Source organism: Hoplias malabaricus, chromosome Y (assembly GCF_029633855.1).
Source record: "Hoplias malabaricus isolate fHopMal1 chromosome Y, fHopMal1.hap1, whole genome shotgun sequence".
Classification (NCBI taxonomy): Eukaryota; Metazoa; Chordata; class Actinopteri; order Characiformes; family Erythrinidae; genus Hoplias; species Hoplias malabaricus.
In genome coordinates, this window is record NC_089820.1 from 48,321,151 (window position 1) to 48,342,002 (window position 20,852).

The 20,852-nt window shown below is 38.5% G+C and overlaps 1 protein-coding gene across 1 annotated transcript; it reads right to left on the reverse strand.

The window, feature by feature from the left end:
* Positions 1-155: 155 nt before the first annotated feature.
* Positions 156-8,812, reverse strand: LOC136678799 (uncharacterized). Its single transcript, XM_066656937.1, has 7 exons — positions 8,616-8,812; positions 6,252-6,363; positions 5,968-6,168; positions 4,803-4,942; positions 4,419-4,685; positions 3,370-3,626; positions 156-2,923 (listed from the first exon to the last, which is right to left on the reverse strand). Exons 2-7 carry the CDS (start codon positions 6,360-6,362, stop codon positions 2,580-2,582), a joined length of 1,320 nt encoding a protein of 439 aa, XP_066513034.1. The 5' UTR covers position 6,363; positions 8,616-8,812; the 3' UTR covers positions 156-2,579.
* Between the last annotated feature and the right edge of the window lie 12,040 nt (positions 8,813-20,852).

Below are 20,852 nucleotides of genomic sequence, written 5' to 3' on the forward strand. Positions count from 1 at the left end.
AATAAATGAATGATGTTGGATGGGGTAAATTCATATGTTGTGTGCTGAATAGACATAATGTGCAAGCCCACTATCATTCATTTTACAGCACAGAGGAGTAAATGAACAAAAACCATATATTCAAAACAATTTATTTTTCATAAGATTTTATATGGACATCGTTTACATACTACATCAAACTCTTTCACTTGGGACTAGAGCAAAGGAAATAATTGTTGTCTATGATATGGTCTGTTTACAAGAGAATCAGATAAGTATGGGGGAAGTGAGTTTATTACCAGTGATGTTAGGACATCATGCAGAAAAGAACGGTTGCTACAAACATAACTTTTAACTACATTTAAAATGGTATCATTTTAAATTTTCCTGTTACATCCTACACCATTGGAGGTCATAATTATACCACAGCAAACTATAAAGTACAACTATTAGTACAACTAATAAAGTTCTACTTTATTATGCTGCTATACGTGAAACACAATGCCTTTATATATCATTGTAGCCCAAAGAATAACATGCATCTCCTTTTTCGTTGATATTTACTTCACCATTTGAACACAATGGATGTCCTTCACACCGTGTGAAAACCTCATGGATGAATGGACTAATAGAAATGCTCCAAAATCTTTATTTCACCTTGAAATCCATTGAAAGTGAAGGTTTTTATTTCCTTCTGTAAATGTACTATTTTGAAGATACGTTTTTCTTTGGACAACGACAATATTCGTCTTCATTTGGTCGAGTAAGTGTTGATCATCATAAAAACTATTTGACTAAGTGCACCTGATTTTATAAAACATTAAAGCAATATTCAAATGAACCAAGACTAACTGTAAATCTTCCTATTAAGTAACGATATATAGGAATCTGTTCACAGTAGCAACTGAGGAAGTCCATGCAAATATTGTAGAAATGTTTGAAACTAATAATCAGAAAGTATTGGGGGCAGCACTACTTCACAAGTAAACCCAACTCTACAGGTTCCTGAGAACACTCTGACATGTTCCGTTTGAGTTAGAAAATCTGTTCCACACCAGAGCAACACTATCTATATTTCTTCCAAGGGGTCACATAGGTCATTACATGTGTCTGACCCAATGAGACCATTGAAATATAAGCAGGTGAAACATATATTAAATGTTTAAAGACAGGATGATATCAGCAGATGTGTTAAAAAATGCTGTGCTATTATACTGTAATATCTGCATTTCATAAACTATTACTGACTTTGTAAATCAATACAGATTAATGGTTCTGTTTTCAATTATGTGAACGCAGGTAGACTTAGGGCCAATTTCTGTATTTTAAAAATGTTCAAGCATCAGAAAATATATACATTACATTTATCTGATATCCAGACTGCCTCAAAAACTAATGTAAATGTATCCCTACAAAACACAAACAAATTACAAATTCTGATCACAATTTGTGAAAGAAAGCAGAAGCTTTTCTAACTCGCCTTGTACTCATCATTTATCATGCTAATACATAAGTATACCTTTACTATTTTTGCTTTTGGAATCCTGAGTGGCTGATGATTTTGAAACTTTAGGTGGAAGAGAAAATGAATGGGCCTCTAGGGCTTTTGTGCAAAACTATAATGTGTACATGTATCCTTCCTTTTTTATGACATATTTCTAACAAACAGATTAAGTAAGTGTTCTTCAGCCAAACACAACTCTGTAGCATTGACACTGACAAGATTTTTTCCAAAAATATCTATATCATCTTCAAGCTATGTTGTTAAGTCCCGTTCCCCAACACAGTGAACTTATTTAAAGAGAATCAAGCTGAAATAAATATGACCAATTGAAAAACAGGTAATTCTCACATGATCTTCAGATTTTAAAAATTGATTTTTTTTCCTGATTATGGGAAATATAACCATGAAGCTTAAGAATTTGGCAACACTTATTCTGAGTGCATCAACAGATACAAGTATTTAGCCCACACTGTACTCAGCCTTTCAATTAGATGAGTCCAAAAACTACCCACATTAATCCTCACTTGAAAAATCATTAATTTGCATTTACTGTCAATATACTTTCTAAAGGACACCTTTTTTGGATGATAGACATCTTTGTGAATCAATAAATAGTTTTGTTATCCATTTCATGGTATGCAATGAACTATACAGTTCAAGAGATATGGACCGAAATAAAATGTGCCATTGTATTAACACTACAAGGCAAATTATGATAACTTCCCCTCTTGAATGTTGCTTTTTACATAGCTTCTGCAACCCAGCATCAGGAAACAATAATAAAAATCCTACAACAAATAAGGTTTTCTGCATTATGTGCTTGGGCCAGAGGATGGAATAATAACGTGATACTAATATTGAGTCGTTTTGAACAGGTTCGTAAAAAGTACTATAGACTGTAACACCTGGTCACTTGAGATAAATTTGTAAAAACAACTATATACATATACACAAAGTGGCATTGAAGCCTTGGTGTGAGAATGTGTGTCCACATATCCACATGGGCAGAGGGTTTAGGGGCTGCAACAGACACACTGAAAATTAGCACTAGTTTTACATTGTGCCACAGACTATGCAAAGCTAGGGTGACTGAACATCACTGTCTGTCTTCTGGCTGACAGTTCTCAAGGTCAGGCACTGATGTCTTGTCTGGTGTTGCTGTGGCCAGTCGACGTCTCCCAACTTTGGGCTTTTGAGCAACTGACGAGATCTGTGAACGCTTCCTTAAGGGTTTAACTCTTTTTGTCATTAGTGTCATACAGCTATAGCAGCCAAAGGCGTGCATTGCTGATGCTAGCTTCGATGGGCTGTGTTGGACCTTTTCAATTCCTCTGATTAAGTCATGTGCTGCAGGCCATAAACTTGAGTCTTTCTCTATGAGGTCACACAAACCAGATAAGCATGACTTCAACTTGTCCACAGGGTTGGCAGCCTCTGCACCTGAAATTAAAAAGTTAATTTTGTAAAATTTTATCATTTTGATTTCTATTGAGTTTTTTTTTTTTTTTTTTTTTTTTTTTGTGAGGACCCAGAAGTTGCTTCCTTCAATTTAATATTTAAACATAACATTTTACTGTTAATGTGTCTCTTGTTCTCATGTACAGCTGGGCAATGCATGTGTCCATCACTGATATTCGTTTACTAAGGGTTTAGTCATTTTATCTGGTAAATTAATGTATTATTCTCTAATGTGAATAAGGAACTGTGTTTGCTGTGCTGACCACTGTGTTTGCAATTTACTAAGATATTTCTTAATATTAACTGGTTACTTGCATCACTATTAATTTTTTCTATCCTCTGTAAGTATAATTTATGCAAGGAAAAAATATTTTTCATATATTTCTTTACACTTTATCCTTAGCATAAAATTTTCCTAGAATGCTGACCTTCTGCTGCCTTGGTCACTTCTTGCTCCATCACACAGGTCTGTGTAGAATCGTCTTCCTCTGGCATGGAGGTGTCTATAGGGTCTGGGTCAGGAGGAAGTGTGGAAGGTGGACTGACTGACACAGTGGCCAGCTTGGTGCATTGGTCGATGCACTGTTGAACATTGCTGAACATGGCAATCTGCCTTTCTAAAGCTTCAGCCATCCCTGACCCCTCACAAACTGAAAGCTCCGGTTTAGAAACTTGATGGTACAACCTGCCAAAAAAGAGGAAGTTATGTATTTTATATTTCACTGCATATTTCGGATACTCCACAATTCAAACTTATTAGGATACCTTAAGCAACCATGTTTGGAATTTGCATAAAACAAATGACGTCAAAAGAATGTCCAAAACATTGATAAAACTGATTTGCTGCCATCCATGAAAAATGTACTATGTATAATCCTGTGCAAGTCACTTAAATGTATGTTATTATCTTCTCAATAAGCAGGGTTCTTGTATAAAATGATGTATGTTTACCAAATTTGGCCACAACTTCCTCTCATAATGCACTCATTTTACAGAGTGACATATTAGCCCTTTAATTATTTGATCTAAACTATTCGCACATCATTGCATTCTGATTTTCTTTACATTTTGGACTGTATATGAAATTTTCTGGACTGGGGTTGAATATAAAACTGCTAATACATTAGAAAATCATTTCACTAGTTTCTTGTACAGTAGATAGTAAACAATCTTAAGTATGTTTGTCGTATAAAATCTGCTCTGTTGGTGTTACAACTGAACATTGAATTAAACCTGTAAATGTTTGTATTGTTACACTCTTGCTAAAGGAGGCATTATTTGCTAGTACTCCTTGAAATTCTCTTTTAAATGACTAAAGACCATGTTCAAGACTAAACTGCAACCATGTAGAACATAAGGGGTGTATTTTTATGCTGGCTAGTGTGTGAGGAATTAACCGCTTACAAAGCAAGTAATTAGTTTATATTATATTAGCTAAACTACAGTCAATATAAAATGATAACTGTTCAATATTCACCTGTAGCAGAATTGAAGATCAGGACAGATGGATCGATCAGCTGATGCATTTGGAAATTTATCTCCATGTTCAATCTGGAGGTCATATTTTAAAACATCCAGAGCTGTAGAAGGTGAATGACCAGCTTCAAAAAGCTTCCTCAGCTTTTGTATAGCTTCATCACCAACATCCTTGTACCTTAAGGCATCTCCTACATGGATGTTATGATTGTGCTCATTGGTAATGTGCACTATTGTTGGCAAGATTGGCATGTGAGGATCTGTGCTTCTATATAGAGAAAGGTTTAAAAACATATAAATATATCACTTTTACAAAGAATACATGTCCAGAAGTATATGATTTACAACACTAGAATGAGTTTAGGGTTAACATGGGGCTACCCACCGACACTGTCTTCCATAACTTGCTTTCGGGCGTTGCAGCGTTACAGCCATTTTTGCAGGGCAGTTTGTGTTTTTCGTCCGTCTTCCAGAGCCTTCAAGACTCTTTCTTGGTTTTGTGTTGTGATGGCATCTGTAATCCACCTTAGAGGATATGTATTATTTAGACAAATTGTGCCTGTAATAATTTTTTTCCTCAAATACAACAACTGATTTCTGGCCTTGACTCTGTGCCTCACATCTTCTCCAACTGTACATGAGCATCTCCCTGTACTGTCCCTGTTAAACCCCTTTAATTGCTTTCGTGTATGAAAGGTGACCTTCCGAAATAGCATGCCTCAGAACAGTGTGATTATACAGGGATTGTTGAAATAACTAGGGAATATAACTATCTGGGTCTTCACCTCAACAACTAACTGGACTTGTTTAGCAACACAGATGTCCTGTACAGAAAGGGCTGGGTTCATCTCTACCTGCTGAGGAGACAGAGGCCCAGTGTGCAGACCACTGTTAAGGACATTTTAAAAACACTGGGTAACACCAACTATCCTCTATACAGTGTTGTGCTGGGGAGGTGCTCTGAGACTGCAAGGAGAGACTTATTAAACAGGTTAAAAGAACTAGTTCTGTCCTGGATTGTCCTCATATCTGTAGACGAGGTGGCAGAAAAGAGAATGGTAGCCAATCTCTCAACCATCCTGACAACACCTCTCATCTATGGGAGGAGTGTGTGGGGGCAACAGAATCCACAACACCAGTGTAATAAAGAAGCACATGTCTTTCCTCCCATCTGCAGTCAGACTGTTCAACAATAAAACACTATCATTGTTTTTCTTTTTTCCTTAACTCTAATATCCAACCAGCTACCACTTAACATCTGAGCTGCCTATCAGCGCACTTATCACTATCCATTCATCTCATCTTTATTTCATGCTGATCCGTGTGATATAATCTGTCATGTGCCATATACAATAGCATTTGTTCTGTGCAATAATAATCCCATACATACATGAGGAACTTGTTTTAGTGTAGTGCTCCACATTGTGTGTTTTATGTACAGGCTCAGCGATAGCTCTTTGTTTTTATTTTTTGTTCTTATGTGTCTCCTCACTATAAAAAGTAAATATGCCCAAGGAATCAATAAAGTCTTACATTATCTTTTTTCTTACCTTAAAAAGAACTCTTTGTCCTTTGGGTGGTCTGGTTCTATCAATCCTCCAGGTGATGGGCAGTTCTTTAATGAACTGCTGAATTTCTTCAATAGTTGACAGTGACATTCTAATTGTGGTGGCAAAATCTATGTGATCCGGTGTCTGCCTTATGGCCTTGTAATCACAGATGTGATATTCATGATGACTTGGAAGCCAGTCCTAATCAATAAAGTCACTGTTGTTAGTTTAGTCAAACACACTCTTAGTCAAAAGAAGATAAAATATTTCAATTCTGGACTTACCTTTAATACTGGAAATTGTGATATATTCATCTCTGCAGTGATACAGTGAAAACGCTCCTTATTTGACACACGAGGTTTAAGTTTCCTTGTGTAGGCTTTTGGTTCTGCCATACTGTGAAGATTTTACACAAGATATTTAACACATACCACTGACATGAGAAACCTATGGAGATCTGCAAACATTCAATCAATGCATTTTCTTATGCTTGGATCCTCTGTGTGATTTCTTTAAAAGAGAATAAATCACATTTTCAGTGTAATACCACATACGTTTGTGGATTTGGAACACCTACATTGACCAAAGCATGTTACATGTATTTATCTAAGACCCCTTAGTGTTAACATGTGGAAAAGGGTGTATATGTCTTTTTACTTAAAGTGTTGTTTACAATTTTAATCAAAAATCTTTTTTTTTTCTAATAAAATTCTGAGGATGTTTCCTCACCATATACTAGCTCTTCAGTCTTTTAGTTAGATTGAAATGCATTTATGAAGCCTGTGTCTGTAAATGGGTTAAAAAAACAAAACAAAAAAACAATGGGCCCTGATCTGATATGCTAGGATATTTCTCTATTCCTGCTCCATAGATGAGTAGTATGACACAGACATAAGTGCCACAACAACTCCAGTTACAAATGATTTTCGGTGGTACCTCAAAGAGTGAATAAAAACTTAAAGAAAAGTTTAATTTTAACCACATACAAACAAGTCGTGTTTTTCCCCACAAACATACTATTCCACCTTAAAACATGTGAAAAACTTGACATAAACAAACCAGGGACGACATCATTTTTCCCCACAATCATAGATGCTGCGATCAGGAAACACCCGAAGAGCTCATATTGTGGAGAACCTAGTCATATTCATTATTGAATGTATATTAAAGATTAATCCATTTTATGCATGAGCTGCTGCATACCTTGTTACCACCCCTTTCACCCTGTTCTTTTGTTGTAAAGACCCCCCACAGAGAAGGTATTTTATGGTGGATTATTCTCAGCACTGCTGTGACCATGACATTGCGATTGCATGTTATTGTGTGCTGCACTGGTAAGTATGAATAAGTCAAAGTAGTTATGCTAGATTTTTAAACTCTGTCCCACGTCACTGGCCAACTGAGTTGGGGTTGGTCATCTTCTATTCCTTCATCAGTAGCCATAGGACACTGCTGGCTGCAACTTTTTGTTGGTGGACTATCCTCTGTTCGGCAGCAAGACTGAGGTGGTTAAAAAAAACTCAAACAGCACTGCTGTCTGATCCATTTATTCCAGTGCAACAAATAATAACAAAATGTATTTGGACTCATCAGAATGTGGGTGTCCTGATTGGCTAGCTACTTTAAAAATGCAGATCTTATCTTTCCGACTATCAGTTGTTCTCACGAGTCAAAATACTTTTGAAACTACCCAATTTCACCGTGGATATTCAGGGTTAACCCATATTTTGACTAAGCCACTTGTAATAGCTTGTTGCCTTAGAAACAAATTGTAGCTAGCAAATTATAGCTAGCTAGCTAAACTAACTGATAACATTCAAGCAAAGCTTGATGACCCGCCATTTATGGAACAAATGAATGCAGCAAATTAAGTGTTGGTATAAAATAGTTTAACATCTCGGTTTTAGCTAGCATTAGTTACCCAGCCTAATTGTAACTTAACGGTGCTAAACCCTTTGCCTTTCCAAATAAGAAAGTAGCGTTAGCTACAGATGCTATCAAGTGTCTGCTGAAGACAGCGACAGACTAATAGCTCGCTTGTGTAAGTTTTCATATTGTTTATAAGTTAGTCGGTAGTTCGGTATTATTAAACAATTACTACGTAAAGCTAAAAGGTAGCTAGCTTTTAACACCCTGTTGTTTACGAACTGTCTCCTGGAGTTCTCCGTTCCACCTTAAACCAAATACGTCGCTGCTGCAACATTAAAGGTGGAATGGAAATCTAACTAGAATCCAAAGATATCTTTCGTTAACTTTTCTCACATGACATACAACTGTTAATGTACTTAGAAAATCAAAAAATCAAACTTAACGTCGTAATTAATACGTTATTTTATGCTGTAGCACTGCAGGCCCAGACCTGGCCTTTCTCTACAACTGAGATCAGCAGCTAACATTAACGATGCTCTCCTTTTTGAGTCAAATAAATGTTAGAGTATAAGAGACATTTCAGTCTGCAGTAAAACTGAACGTTAGAAATTTGCTCTAGAAACATCTGTGAGATAACAGAGTTGAGAACGGGGCATGTTTAACTTCGATCTGTAAACTCAGTATTGTGTTGTTACTGAACCCCGCTAGACAACTGTGGAGTTGTAGCGTTAGTTGGAGTAATGATTTTCATGAGCTTCCGTGAAAAGAAGAAAATATACCTTATTTATTGTGTTTCTCCTCCTGTGATGAGTGTCCAGTTTTACATTAAACTGGTGAAAATACAACACGGGATACTATCTCCGAGGGGTCGGCGAAATCGCGTCTAAGTAAAAGAAACTCAGGATTCAGGCTGTACCTCAAATGGCTCCTACTCCCTACACAGCGAGTCACCGAGCGGCTACAGCAGGGAACTGAGAGGCTCTGTGTATGACGCGCATGCGCAAACGTGCTTAAGCAGATTCTCAGGTTGATCAGCTTTACTTTAGTCATGTATAAAACTTAGCCAAGTAACACTTTTAATATGCCAGTCACTGGTTTTTTTTTTTGTTTTGTTTTTTTACAAAAGCTGTCACTTAAAGGAACAATATGGAATATTTTTTTCTTTTAAAATTACAGCTTCAAAATCATTGTGATGCTTCACTGAGCTGTAATATGGAAAACAGAGCACCTGTCATTGCTAAGTTGGGCTCAGCATTGCACCATTTTAGTTTTCCCTCCCCAGCCCACTGATTTTAGTACAGCACTGTAAAATCAATTACAGTTAGGTAGAGGGCCCAGGAGCAAAACCAATTAAATAAATAAATAAATAAATAAATAAATTCTACTGGACTGGATGGTAAATGCAACTGTTTTTTTATTTGTCTGGACAGGCATATTTTCAAAATAGGAGGCAGGAAAACCTTAGTTTTTAAAAAATATCTGGATCTGTGTGCATGGGCCCTTAGTAAACCTCACTGTACATTACAAAAATAATGAGAGTATGATTTCTATAGGGCGGCACGGTGGCACAGCAGGTAGTGTCGCAGTCACACAGCTCCAGGGACCTGGAGGTTGTTGGTTTGAGTCCTGCTCTGGGTGACTGTCTGTGAGGAGTTGGTGTGTTCTCCCCGTGTCTGCGTGGGTTTCCCCCCACAGTCCAAAAACACATGTTGGTAGGTGGATTGGTGACACAAAATTGTCTGTAGGTGTGAGTGCGTGTGTTGCCTTGTGAAGGACTGGCGCCCCCTCCAGGGTGTATTCCCGCCTTGCGCCCAATGATTCCAGGTAGGCTCTGGACCCACCGCGACCCTGAACTCGATAAGCGCTTACAGATAATGAATGAATGAATGATTTATTTGACCAAAAAGTATACTGAAAGTCAAGTAGGGAGTTTTGCCTTATACAACTGCTCTGACAAATTTGGAAGTAGGTGTAGGAAGGAAGAGGAACACGGGAGAAGAAGGAGGATGAGGGAGGAGGCATAGGCAGAATTGTCAGTGTGGCTAGGGTGGACAGATTGGCCACGTGAACCAGAGAGGCCAGGCTGGATTGTCTAGCCAGTGTGGCAAATGTGGACAGAAAAGTGGCCAGCCTAAAAGCCAGGTGATTCATACAAAACTGCAACTACTTGTAGAAAAAATAAAAATAAAGTGATTGTGCTTAACAGTCATTGTTAAACATATTTGTTCCTAATTGCTTCTATGCACAAAATAATTAAAAATAAAAATAATAAAATATATAAAACAGCTTCCTGAGAGAAAAAGCCTAAAACCTGCACATTTACTCTGCATAAATAACACATTTAATCCCCATATCTCTTCAGTGACTGGTATGAGCTTGCTTTGAGATATGCCTCATATTTTCATGTTTTCCCTTTGGAAAACTCATCACCTGCTGGAGGTTTAGCTCTCACAAATTTGTCCATCTTTTGCTAGCAGTGCTCAAATATGCGTAGCTCATTTGCCTTGCTGCACCCCCCTGCAATAGCTCCGCACCACTACTTTGGGAACCAATGAGTTAAGTTACTCAGCCAGAATAGCATGCATCCTGACAAAAGACAACAAGAAGGCCAGGGGGCTGCCTGAAAAGCCAGTAGCTAGCTGAAGGCCAGGTAGCCAGCCAAAGGAGAGGTAGCCAGACAGAATGCAATAGGACCAGGTAAAAGGTCACTTGGCTATCCAGAAAGTCTTGTGTCCAGTCTAAAGGTGTACTCACACTTGGCCTGATTGAATCAAACCTTGCCAGAGTATGGTTCTCCCCATTCCCACTGCCACCCTGTCTTCACACTGTGTTTAAATATTTGGAGACTGAGTATTAGAGGCATTTATTTTGAGAAAACAAGTGCTTTTACACAGCACAGTGAAGCTCAGGATTGTAATTTATGGCTTATTTGTAGTCATTTTTCAGTAGTGACTCTAACATGCCTTAGATTAATTGATTATGTTGCGCAATGATGTTCCTTTAATCATACTGCACTACAAAATGTTACAAAATATCTCAGCAAACACTAGCAGCAAACCTTGCACCCCAGCAGTACACCCTGTATATATGTCTATGAGTAACCAGAATAATCTTTTTGCTGCTATGTGTGTTAAAAGTGAATTTTAGAGCATGTTCACGTTCCATGCCCAGGCAAGGGTTGGGCTCACATTCATGCAAACCACATCCAAATGAACTGTGCCTGGGCATGGTACAGAGCACTCACACTTTTCAAACTACCTGGACTTTGCTTGGGCATGGTATGGATAGTCTAGTGTGAGTACACCCTAAATTCCTGGCAGGTAGAAAGAGTGCCTCCTGAAGACCTTCTAGTTGGTGGTGTATATATTAGAGCTTTAAAGTTTATTTGTTCCTTCAAGTGGAGGTAGAATTTACCAGGACAGGAGGGTTTCTCCATCTGTGGGGAGCTACCAATCTCTGAAAATAAACCCTGTGTTAGGCCTTCTCTTAACTGGAGTGCTTGGCTCAACACATTCAACTGAGATTTGTACAGTGTGTTAATAGTATCTGCTTTGTCAATGTCTATGCATCCAGGTGTGGTAATCTGAGGTGGTCAGCAATTTGGGATTTCTCATCCCACCCCTGGCCCATACAGACTACTGCTGGGTGTATACACACCACATCATTAATTTCATAAATGAAGAATATATTGAGGAATAATTTATTTCCATTATATTTATTGTAAAAGGTTTTAAGGCACAAGAAGATGATGAATCCATATACAGGTGCTGGTCATAAAATTCATGAAATATCATGAAAAAGTTGATTTATTTCCATAATTAAATTCAAAAAGTGCACCTTGTATATACTCATTTATTACACACAGACATGATATATTTCAAGTGTTTATTTCCTTTAATTTGATGATTATAACTGACAACTAATGAAAACCCCAAATTCAGTATCTCAGAAAATTTGAATATTTCACAAGACCAATACACAAAAAGGATTTTTAGAAATGCTGGCCAACTGAAAAGTATGAACATAAAGTATGAGCATGTACAGCACTCAGTACTTAGTTGAGGCTCCTTTTGCTTGAATTACTGCAGTAATGCAGTGTGGCATGGAGTCAATCAGTCTGTGGCACTCCTCAGGTGTTCTGAGAGCCCAGGTTTCTCTGATAGTGGCCTTCAGCTCTTCTGCATTGTTGGGCCTGGTGTATTCCATCTTCCTCTTCACAATACTCCATAGATTTTCTATGGGGTTAAGGTCAGGCGAGTTTGCTGGCCAATTAAGAAAAGGGATACCATGGTCCTTAAACCAGGTACTGGTAGCTTTGGCACTGTGTGCAGGTGCCAAGTCCTGTTGGAAAATGAAAAATCTGCATCTCCATAAAGTTGGTCAGCAGCAGGAAGCATGAAGTGCTCTGAAACTTCCTGGTAGATGAGTTGACCTTGGACCTCAGAAAACACAGTGGATCAACACCAGCAGATGACATGGCAACCCAAACCATCACTGACTGTGGAAACTTTACACTGGACCTCAAACAACATGGATTCTGTGCCTCTTTTTCTAAACTCTGGGACTCTGATTTCCAAATGAAATGCAAAATTTACTTTCATCAGAGAACATAACTTTGGACTACTCAGCAGCAGCCCAGTCCTTTTTGTCTTTAGCTCAGGCGAGATGCTTCTGATGCTGTATCTTTTTCAAGAGTGGTATTACACAAGGAATGCGACAGCTGAAACCCATGTCTTGCATAAATCTGTGCTTGGTGGTTCTTGAAGCACTGACTCCAGCTGCAGTCCAGTCTTGGTGAACCCCCCCCACATTTTTGAAAAGGTTTTGTCCAGGGTGCGGTTATCCCTATTGCTTGTACACTTTTTTCTACCACACCTTTTCCTTCCCTTCACATCTCTTTTAATGTGCTTGGACACAGCTCTGTGAACAGCCAGCCTCTTTAGCAATGACCTTTTGTGTCTTGCCCTGCTTGTGTAAGGTGTCAGTGGTCGTATTTTGGACAACTGTCAAGTCAGCAGTCTTCGCCACGATTGTGTAGCCTACAGAACTAGACTGAGAGACCGTTTAAAGGCCTTTGCAGGTGTTTTGACTTAATTAGCTGATTAGAGTATGGCACCATAAGTCTTCAATATTGAAACTTTTCACAATATTCTATTTTTCTATTTTGGGTTATACATTAGTGGTCAGGGTGGTGCAGCAGGTAGTGTCACAGTCACACAGCTCCAGGGACCTGGAGGTTGTGGGTTCGATTCCTGCTCCGGGTGACTGTGAGGAGTTGGTGTATGGGTTTCCTCCGGGTGCTCCGGTTTCCTCCCACAGTCCAAAAACACACATTGGTAGGTGGATTGGCGACTTAAAAGTGTCTGTAGGTGTAAATGTGTGTGTGTGTGTTGCTCTGTAAAGGGCTGGCGCCCCCTCCAGGGTGTATTCCCGCCTTGTGCCCAATGATTCCAGTTAGGCTCTGGACTCACCGCGACCCTGAACTGGATAAGCGGTTACAGATAATGAATGAATGAATTAGTTGTCAGTTATAATAATCAAACTAAAATAAATAAACTCTTGAAATATATCAGTCCGTGTAATGAATGAGTATAATATACAAGTTTCACTTTTTGAATGGAATACTGAAATAAATCAACTTTTCATGATATTCTAATTTTATGACCTGTACCTGTATAGCTGAAAAACATTATTCAACCGCTTTGTGTCACTTCTACATCATCATCGGCTGGACAACATTGTTATTGTAATGATTTTTAATCCTTGTCTTGGTACGACAATCGTACCCATTACAATACTTTCCTTGAATACAACAAACACGATACAGTTGATTTAGTTAACAAGCCACTTCCCAAACTGAAGTAAATGTAAACAGCGCTGAGTGGGTGTGTCTAATCCTAATCTCCAGGAGCCGTTTTTTCAAAAGATATCAGACAAGATTAAAACAGTCTAGTTGGATTAAACTTAAACAATGGGGTTTCCAAAACAGATTACAAGTTTTTTAAACCTGAAGATTTGGATCTGGATTCTGTAATCCAATCCTATCTTTAATCAGGATTAAATGCCACAGTTGGGTGTTTCAAAACTTCTGGCAGGATAGTTTTGATACCAAATAACAGGATTATCATGATCCCACTTTGAGAGGTGGATTTCAGCAGGATTCAAGTGTGTTGAGGACACACTTGGCATAGAAAGAACTTGGAAATAAACCAGTGTTCTGTAAAAGTGATTTTAAAGCACTCACACTCAAACATATTTACAATAAAATTTTTTTTAACTCTTTTTAAAATATGTTGGCAAGAGTAAGAAACAATTATGAATGAGGAATGCTTTATTAAATACCTTTAGTTATCTTGCGATCATTGAAATTTTAGTAATTTGTTTCATATATATACATCTAACTCAGTGTTTTTCAGACAAAGTTGTAAATGTAAAGTGTAGACCATTAAAATAAAATTGAAGATAGGATAAAATGTAAATAAACAATTAAAATATAAATAAATAATTAAAGTGTAGAGATTGAATAAAGGGAATAGATTGCTCTATTAAAATGCTTGATTTAATCATTTTATTTTTCATTAACAAAAATGGTAATTTTTTTGTCCAGCATCTGGCAATATTGAGGAGTATTAAATCACACACACACAAAAAAATCTTGAGATACCTGGACCAACTTAATCCAATCTGAAAATGTTTTTGAATAACTTGGGCAAAATCTCTGAGATAAGTTTGATCCTGGATAGGAAGAAATGGGGTTTCGCAGTCACACAGCTCCAGGGACCTGGAGGTTGTGGGTTTGATTCCTGCTCCGGGTGACTCTCTGTGAGGAGATGGTGTGTTCTCCCCGTGTCTGTGTGGGTTTCCTCCGGGTGCTCCGGTTTCCTCCCATAGTCCAAAAACACACGTTGATAGGTGGATCGGTGACTCAAAAGTGTCCATAGGTGTAAATGTGTGAGTGTGTGTGTTGCCCTGTGAAGGACTGGCACCCCCTCCAGGGTGTATTCCCGCCTTGCACCCAATGATTCCAGGTAGGCTCTGGACCCACCACGACCCTGAACTGGATAAGAGTTACAGATAATGGATGGATGGACATATAGTGTTCACAGTGAAATGTTGTTTGGGCAGTGTGTCATTATGTCACTCCTTGTCTACTGTACACCTGCCATAGCCTGACTAATTTAAATAAATATTATACTAAACATTGTTTAGTATGGGGAACAGTGAAATATTATATGCAAAGGCCTTGCTTAAAGACTGAATATTTTAGTGACATTTTAGATACTGTGCTGAATTTTGAGAGAGAGGCAAATGTAGGGAACAAAGTGGTCTGTAATGAAAATGAAACTGTATCCATTGTTTGCATGTAATCGACATATTGTAAACATGACCTTCAACAAGAGAAATGGATGAAAGAAGACGATAAAAGGAGGACTGATGAAGGACAGGATATTTTCAAATGAAATTTATTTTCAAACCAATCTGCCATATCGCTTCTTCAGCAGCAGGGGGAGACACACACTTAGAATTGTGTCCTGAGCCACTGACACGGTTAGGTGTTTCAGACAGAGTGCAGTGTATTTCCTATACTCCCAATCCCCTGACAGCTCCCAGAGGAATAGATAATAGACCGATTTCTTGAATCAGGGTTAAAGAAGAAGGGAAAATGTCTCAACTTTTCAGTTCTTGAATCTAAGTACTTGTATATACCAAGTCTTGTATATATATATATATATATATATATATATATATAAACAGTGTGACCAGATGTGCTATTTGAGCATGTCCTATTCAATGCTCAAGAATGTGAAAAGATACTTTTGGTGTTTCTTTTTTTCAAAGGGAAATTATTGTTGAATAAAAATAAAAAATATTTTTATTGGCCTGAAAAAAGACATCCATGCTAGTCGAAACTTCACTCCATTTAGTGACTAGAGTACTATCTAAATTAAACTACTCTCATATTCATTCAGCTGCAAAAAAACCTATGCTATCTGTTTGATACTGGTGTTTTAATCAGGTTTGGAATTACTTTATATCCATACAGCACAATGTAAAATGGGACATTTTGTGCTCAGCTTAGACAATTTTACTTTACTTGGCTTGGGGTATGTACTCACATTTTAACAGGATTCCAATGGGATCACTTTTATTGCATGGCACGTGATGCATTTTAGGATGCATGTTGCAGATGGCATACACAATATGCCTGTCTGTTTATTTTAGCCTCTTTCTAATTAGTATTTCTTCAGTGGACAATGTTTGATTGATTGATTTCTTGACCCCTTTTATTGATGATCATTAAGGAGGGGGAAAGAAGAACTAATTTACTGCTTCACTGATTTACTTAATTGAGGAAAATGACATTGTCCAAATTTGAAAGGAGGAACTAATTATTGACTTCATTATTGCTTAATTGTCTGATTCCATTTTGTTTCCACTACACTCTGTTAATAAAGGTAATTGGCCTGTGGTTTCCTTGTGCGGTCAGTAAACAAGGCAAGGTCACGGGCCTCTCTGACACTTTCAAAATCAGAAACTCCATTAACACAAATGGCCTCATATTTGTTAGGCTTCCGTTGGCATTTTCAAAATGTCCGTTAGGAAAAAGGTGATGACTCGCTGCACGGCTTTGATATTCCAACCCCCTTCATCTTGCCTGAGCCCAGATGCATGTGATCTGTTGCTGAAGCTGTAGTGGCTGGTTGCTTTGTCTGGCGAGCACATTAACTAGGGCCACAAAAACAATCCGGTGGTTGGATTGAAGCTAATCTTTTTAATGATGACCTGATACGGAGCAGAAGACAAGGAGACATTGAACTTTTAATATCCCCCTTCTACAATGAAAGTGTTTAATATTCATACACTATTTGCTTGTGTAGACGCCACAACAATAGGCTGATCTCTGGGGGAGTTGTAATGTGTGAAAGTGGAGGAGAGAGCTCATCTGTTGGGCTTGGCGCTTGGCATGTTAGGTCAAACCTGGCTGATTGGAATTCTGTGCTAGAACAAGATAGCAGTTGCTTTTCCTCGGAACTGCTACAAGGTTATGACGCAGTGTTGTTTGCCACAGGTCAGCATGCTAGCGCAGTCTGTGGCTTTACTGGGAGCTTGCCAGCTTGCAGCATTTGTGGATGATACCTGATGCACTTACAGCAGTCACCTCCCTCATCCTACAGGGATCGCAAAGATATATTTTTATATACTCAGGATAAAAAAAAAGATTATTTTGCAAATATGAAATTACCAGATTAAGGAAATGACCATCGCGCCAATCTGCAATCTTTTGCACTCCACAAGGTGCACCACCCTTCCAATAAGTGCTAATCTCCAGTCCACGGTGGCTGAATTGTGGATGAAATATGTCCTGTTCTCATTCTCTCTGTCACTCTCATTCTGTCTGAAGTCCCACTCAGCCTGATCTGCAATTTGGTATAGCTGACAGTTAAAAATTGCGATTGGCAGCCCCTGGTGAAATCTGCCATGACAGCAGAAGCCATAAAGGAGGCAGAACGAATGACTCCACATCTAGATATTAAGTAATAACAATGTTAGTTTGAATAAGAAAAGGCAAAGCTGGATTCAAATGCAATATTCATTGTTGGAATATGCGTGACTAGGGAGTGAGGGAAAAGGAGAGAGAAAGAGAGCGTGAGACAGAAAAAGAGAGCACTACCAAGTCCTTCATAGAGCAATAGGTCTGTCTTATCCCTTAGGCTACAGCCCAGCTAACACCTCAATGCAGCAATTATTAGCTGTAATGACTGCAGTTCAAATAAGCCTGGAGATTTTATTAAACCAAATGAGGGAATCTTCAGTGTATTACCACCTAGTGATTGACAGTGACAAGTGTTGGGCTGGCTCCGATGTGAACGTGATGAAGAAGCTTCCGGCAAAGCTCTCAATAATGTTCCCCCTGATAAAGTTGCCCGTTGAACCCCAGCCAAGAGCGGGAGAGAGAGACAGAAAGAGAATGAGTAGAACTGTACACATATTAATTCTCATCTCTGAGCCCTGGTTAGAGAAATGGAGGGTCAGGGTAATCTGGCTGAGCTTGAAGCCCCTTCCGCCCAGTGAGTGGCATTTTACTGCACTAATGAAAAAAGGAAAATCCATTGTGCCTGATCATGTGCATAGATTTCACTGTAGGATGATAATAATAAAAATAATGATGAAAATGAAATATTCATATTAAAAGTAAAAGGTCATTTCCAGAATGGGCTAAGCTTACCTAAGCTGCAACCTTTCTTGGCAAAGAGTACGAGAGAGAGACAGAGAGAGAGAGAGAGAGAGAGAGAGGGAGGGAAAAATGAGTTTGACACCTGTATTCCTTATATCCCATTTTGCTGTAGTGTATAAAATAGCCCCTAAAGCTCCATAGGGAAACTAATTTAAAACTGAAACAATACTCCAGACTGATTCTGACTAGTTATGAATATGACAGGCACAACCAAAAGTTGTTTTACAAAATTTCTTCCATTGTATTTGAAGTGAGTTACAAGCCATAAATATGAGCATTTAAAGCCTGGTTAAAATCCTGATTGTATTATACAGACTACTTCGTTTAACATGTTTAATCCATACTGGGTTATTACAAAAGTGATTGTTCAGTGTAAAAGTCCTTAATTCAGACTAATAATAAAGTGCTGAATTTACACAATGATGATTTACCATGTTCATTTAGGTTCAGATATATGTGTATTGCTTTTAAGTGTGATGTTGACTTTGATAGGTCCATTCATTCTTTATCTGTAAGCACTTATCCAGTTCAGGGTCACGGTGGGTCCAGAGCCTACCTGGAATCATTGGGCGCAAGGCAGGAACACACCCTGGAGGGGGCGCCAGTCCTTCACAGGGCAACACAGACATACCTACAGACAATTTTGAGTCACCATTCCATCTATCAACGTGTGTTTTTGAATGAAGGAAACCCACGCGGACACAGGGAGAACACACCAAACTCCTCACAGACAGTCACCCGGAGCGGAAATCAAACCCACAACCTCCAGGCCACTGGAGCTGTATGACTGCGACACTACCTGCTGCGCCACCGTGCCGCCCTTTGATAAGTCCATAAAAGAAAATTTATGAAGGAAGGTTCTAATATAGAACACTAAATTAGGCCTAAATTGACAAAAACAAATATGTTCCGCCCACTGATATATTGCTTAGAATAAATCCCATTCCGAAATGACGTTTCATTTTGGAAGCAGTTCTCATGCTTGTGTGATGTGTACAGAAGAGCTGTAGTGTATGTCTACATTAAGTTAGCCATCCAAGCCAAGGAATATCCTGATGAAGCTTTAAATGTAATAGTACTCACAAACAGAAATAGCAGCCTATGCAAATTGCTGAAAATACCAGGCTATTTTTATTAGCTTGGGCTTCTCTCTCTCTCAGTTCTGACTGACCTGAACTAGAGCACTCAACATGTATGGCCATTGTCCAAATATCACCTCAATCAGTATCCCAGACCAACTTCTGTCCAACAAGTGCAACCCTGATCTCTACCAACCTATAGTGGCCTGGACTCACAGTATTTTTATTTTCACATTCAGGAAAAATGGAAGCAGCCCTGGGCCTCTGAAGGCCAGTGGGCGCATTATTGCCTTCTCTGAGTCCTGTGTGCAGTGTGTCTGCATATGCATGGCACACGACACCCTTTATTAGTGCTGTGCTCTAAGTACAGGCCATGTTATTGGATTTGAATACCAGCTCACAGGCGCCTTCCTGGCTCTGGATATATATTAAGATGAAGCAATCTCATTTAATAACACCCAAACTAATAAAAGGATGAGAGGATTGGAAATTAAATTTATGAATATTGCACAGAGGCAGGGGTTATCCCAAAAAAGCCAGGCTTCAGCTGTCAGTCCTGGAAGTAGATGCGCTCTAATGTGGCTCAGAGAGAGAGAGAGAGAGAGAGAGAGAGAGAGAGAGAGAGAGAGAGAGAGAGAGAGAGAGGAAGAGAGGGTGAGGAGTTCTTCTAAAGACAACCACTAAGAACCAAGATATTCAAATAAGCATTTTAATAAACAGAAATGGACCAGGAAGGGACAAACACACCATATGTAAACTAGGTGAACAATGTCTCCATTTCATTGCCTTGCTGAACTGCATAGCACATGTCACAAAGGCCTAGGTATTAACAGAGACTACATCAAAGAATACAGTTCATAAAAACATGGACAAGAGTCATGAGAGCTGTTCCTTTGCACTTTATTACAGTAGCACTCTGTGCATAATTTCCTATGTATTTTATTATTTATCTAATTTTATATTATTGTGATTTTAACTACTATTTTGCAGGCTACATTATTTAGTCAAAAACAAATATCATTTTTGCACACTGAAAATAAATCCATGGTATTCTATTCTATTCCAGAGAAGGGCAGGTCTATAGCATTGCATTTATACTGCTCATAAATATAGAAACTATAGCATATCTCCATTATTTGGCCTCCTTTCATGTTGGATGTGTTCAGATTTTATAAAGCATGGACTTAAATGCAACCTGTGAATTTAAGTCCATATTTATTTATTCATTCATCTTCTGTAACCACATCATTCTAATCAAGACTTGACCTGAGTCCAGAGTCCAGAGTATGTGTAATCATTGGACACAAGTTAGAACACACCGTGGACAGGTTGCCAGTTGATCACTGTGCATTAGATTCTCACCGAAGTCCATATAATGGACACGCAAAAGTCTGATGTAGTATGGGAACGTATTGCAGTTTCACAGCATTCCATTCACTCCTCAATCCACATGGTCTGTGGAAACCAAGCTGCAAAATACAACAACTTTACATTTAAATATCACAAAAACCAACCCCCACCCCTTCACACCAAAAAAAATGTACATTATCAACATCAGAAAGAAAAAAAAATTGAAGATACAGTTGAGGACCTATTATAGACTAAATAAAGAAAAGTGTCAATTTTGAGCCGTTTTAGATTGTGATAATTAGTATAAAGCTCAAATTTGCAGAGACCTAAAGTGCCAGTGTAGCTGGAGC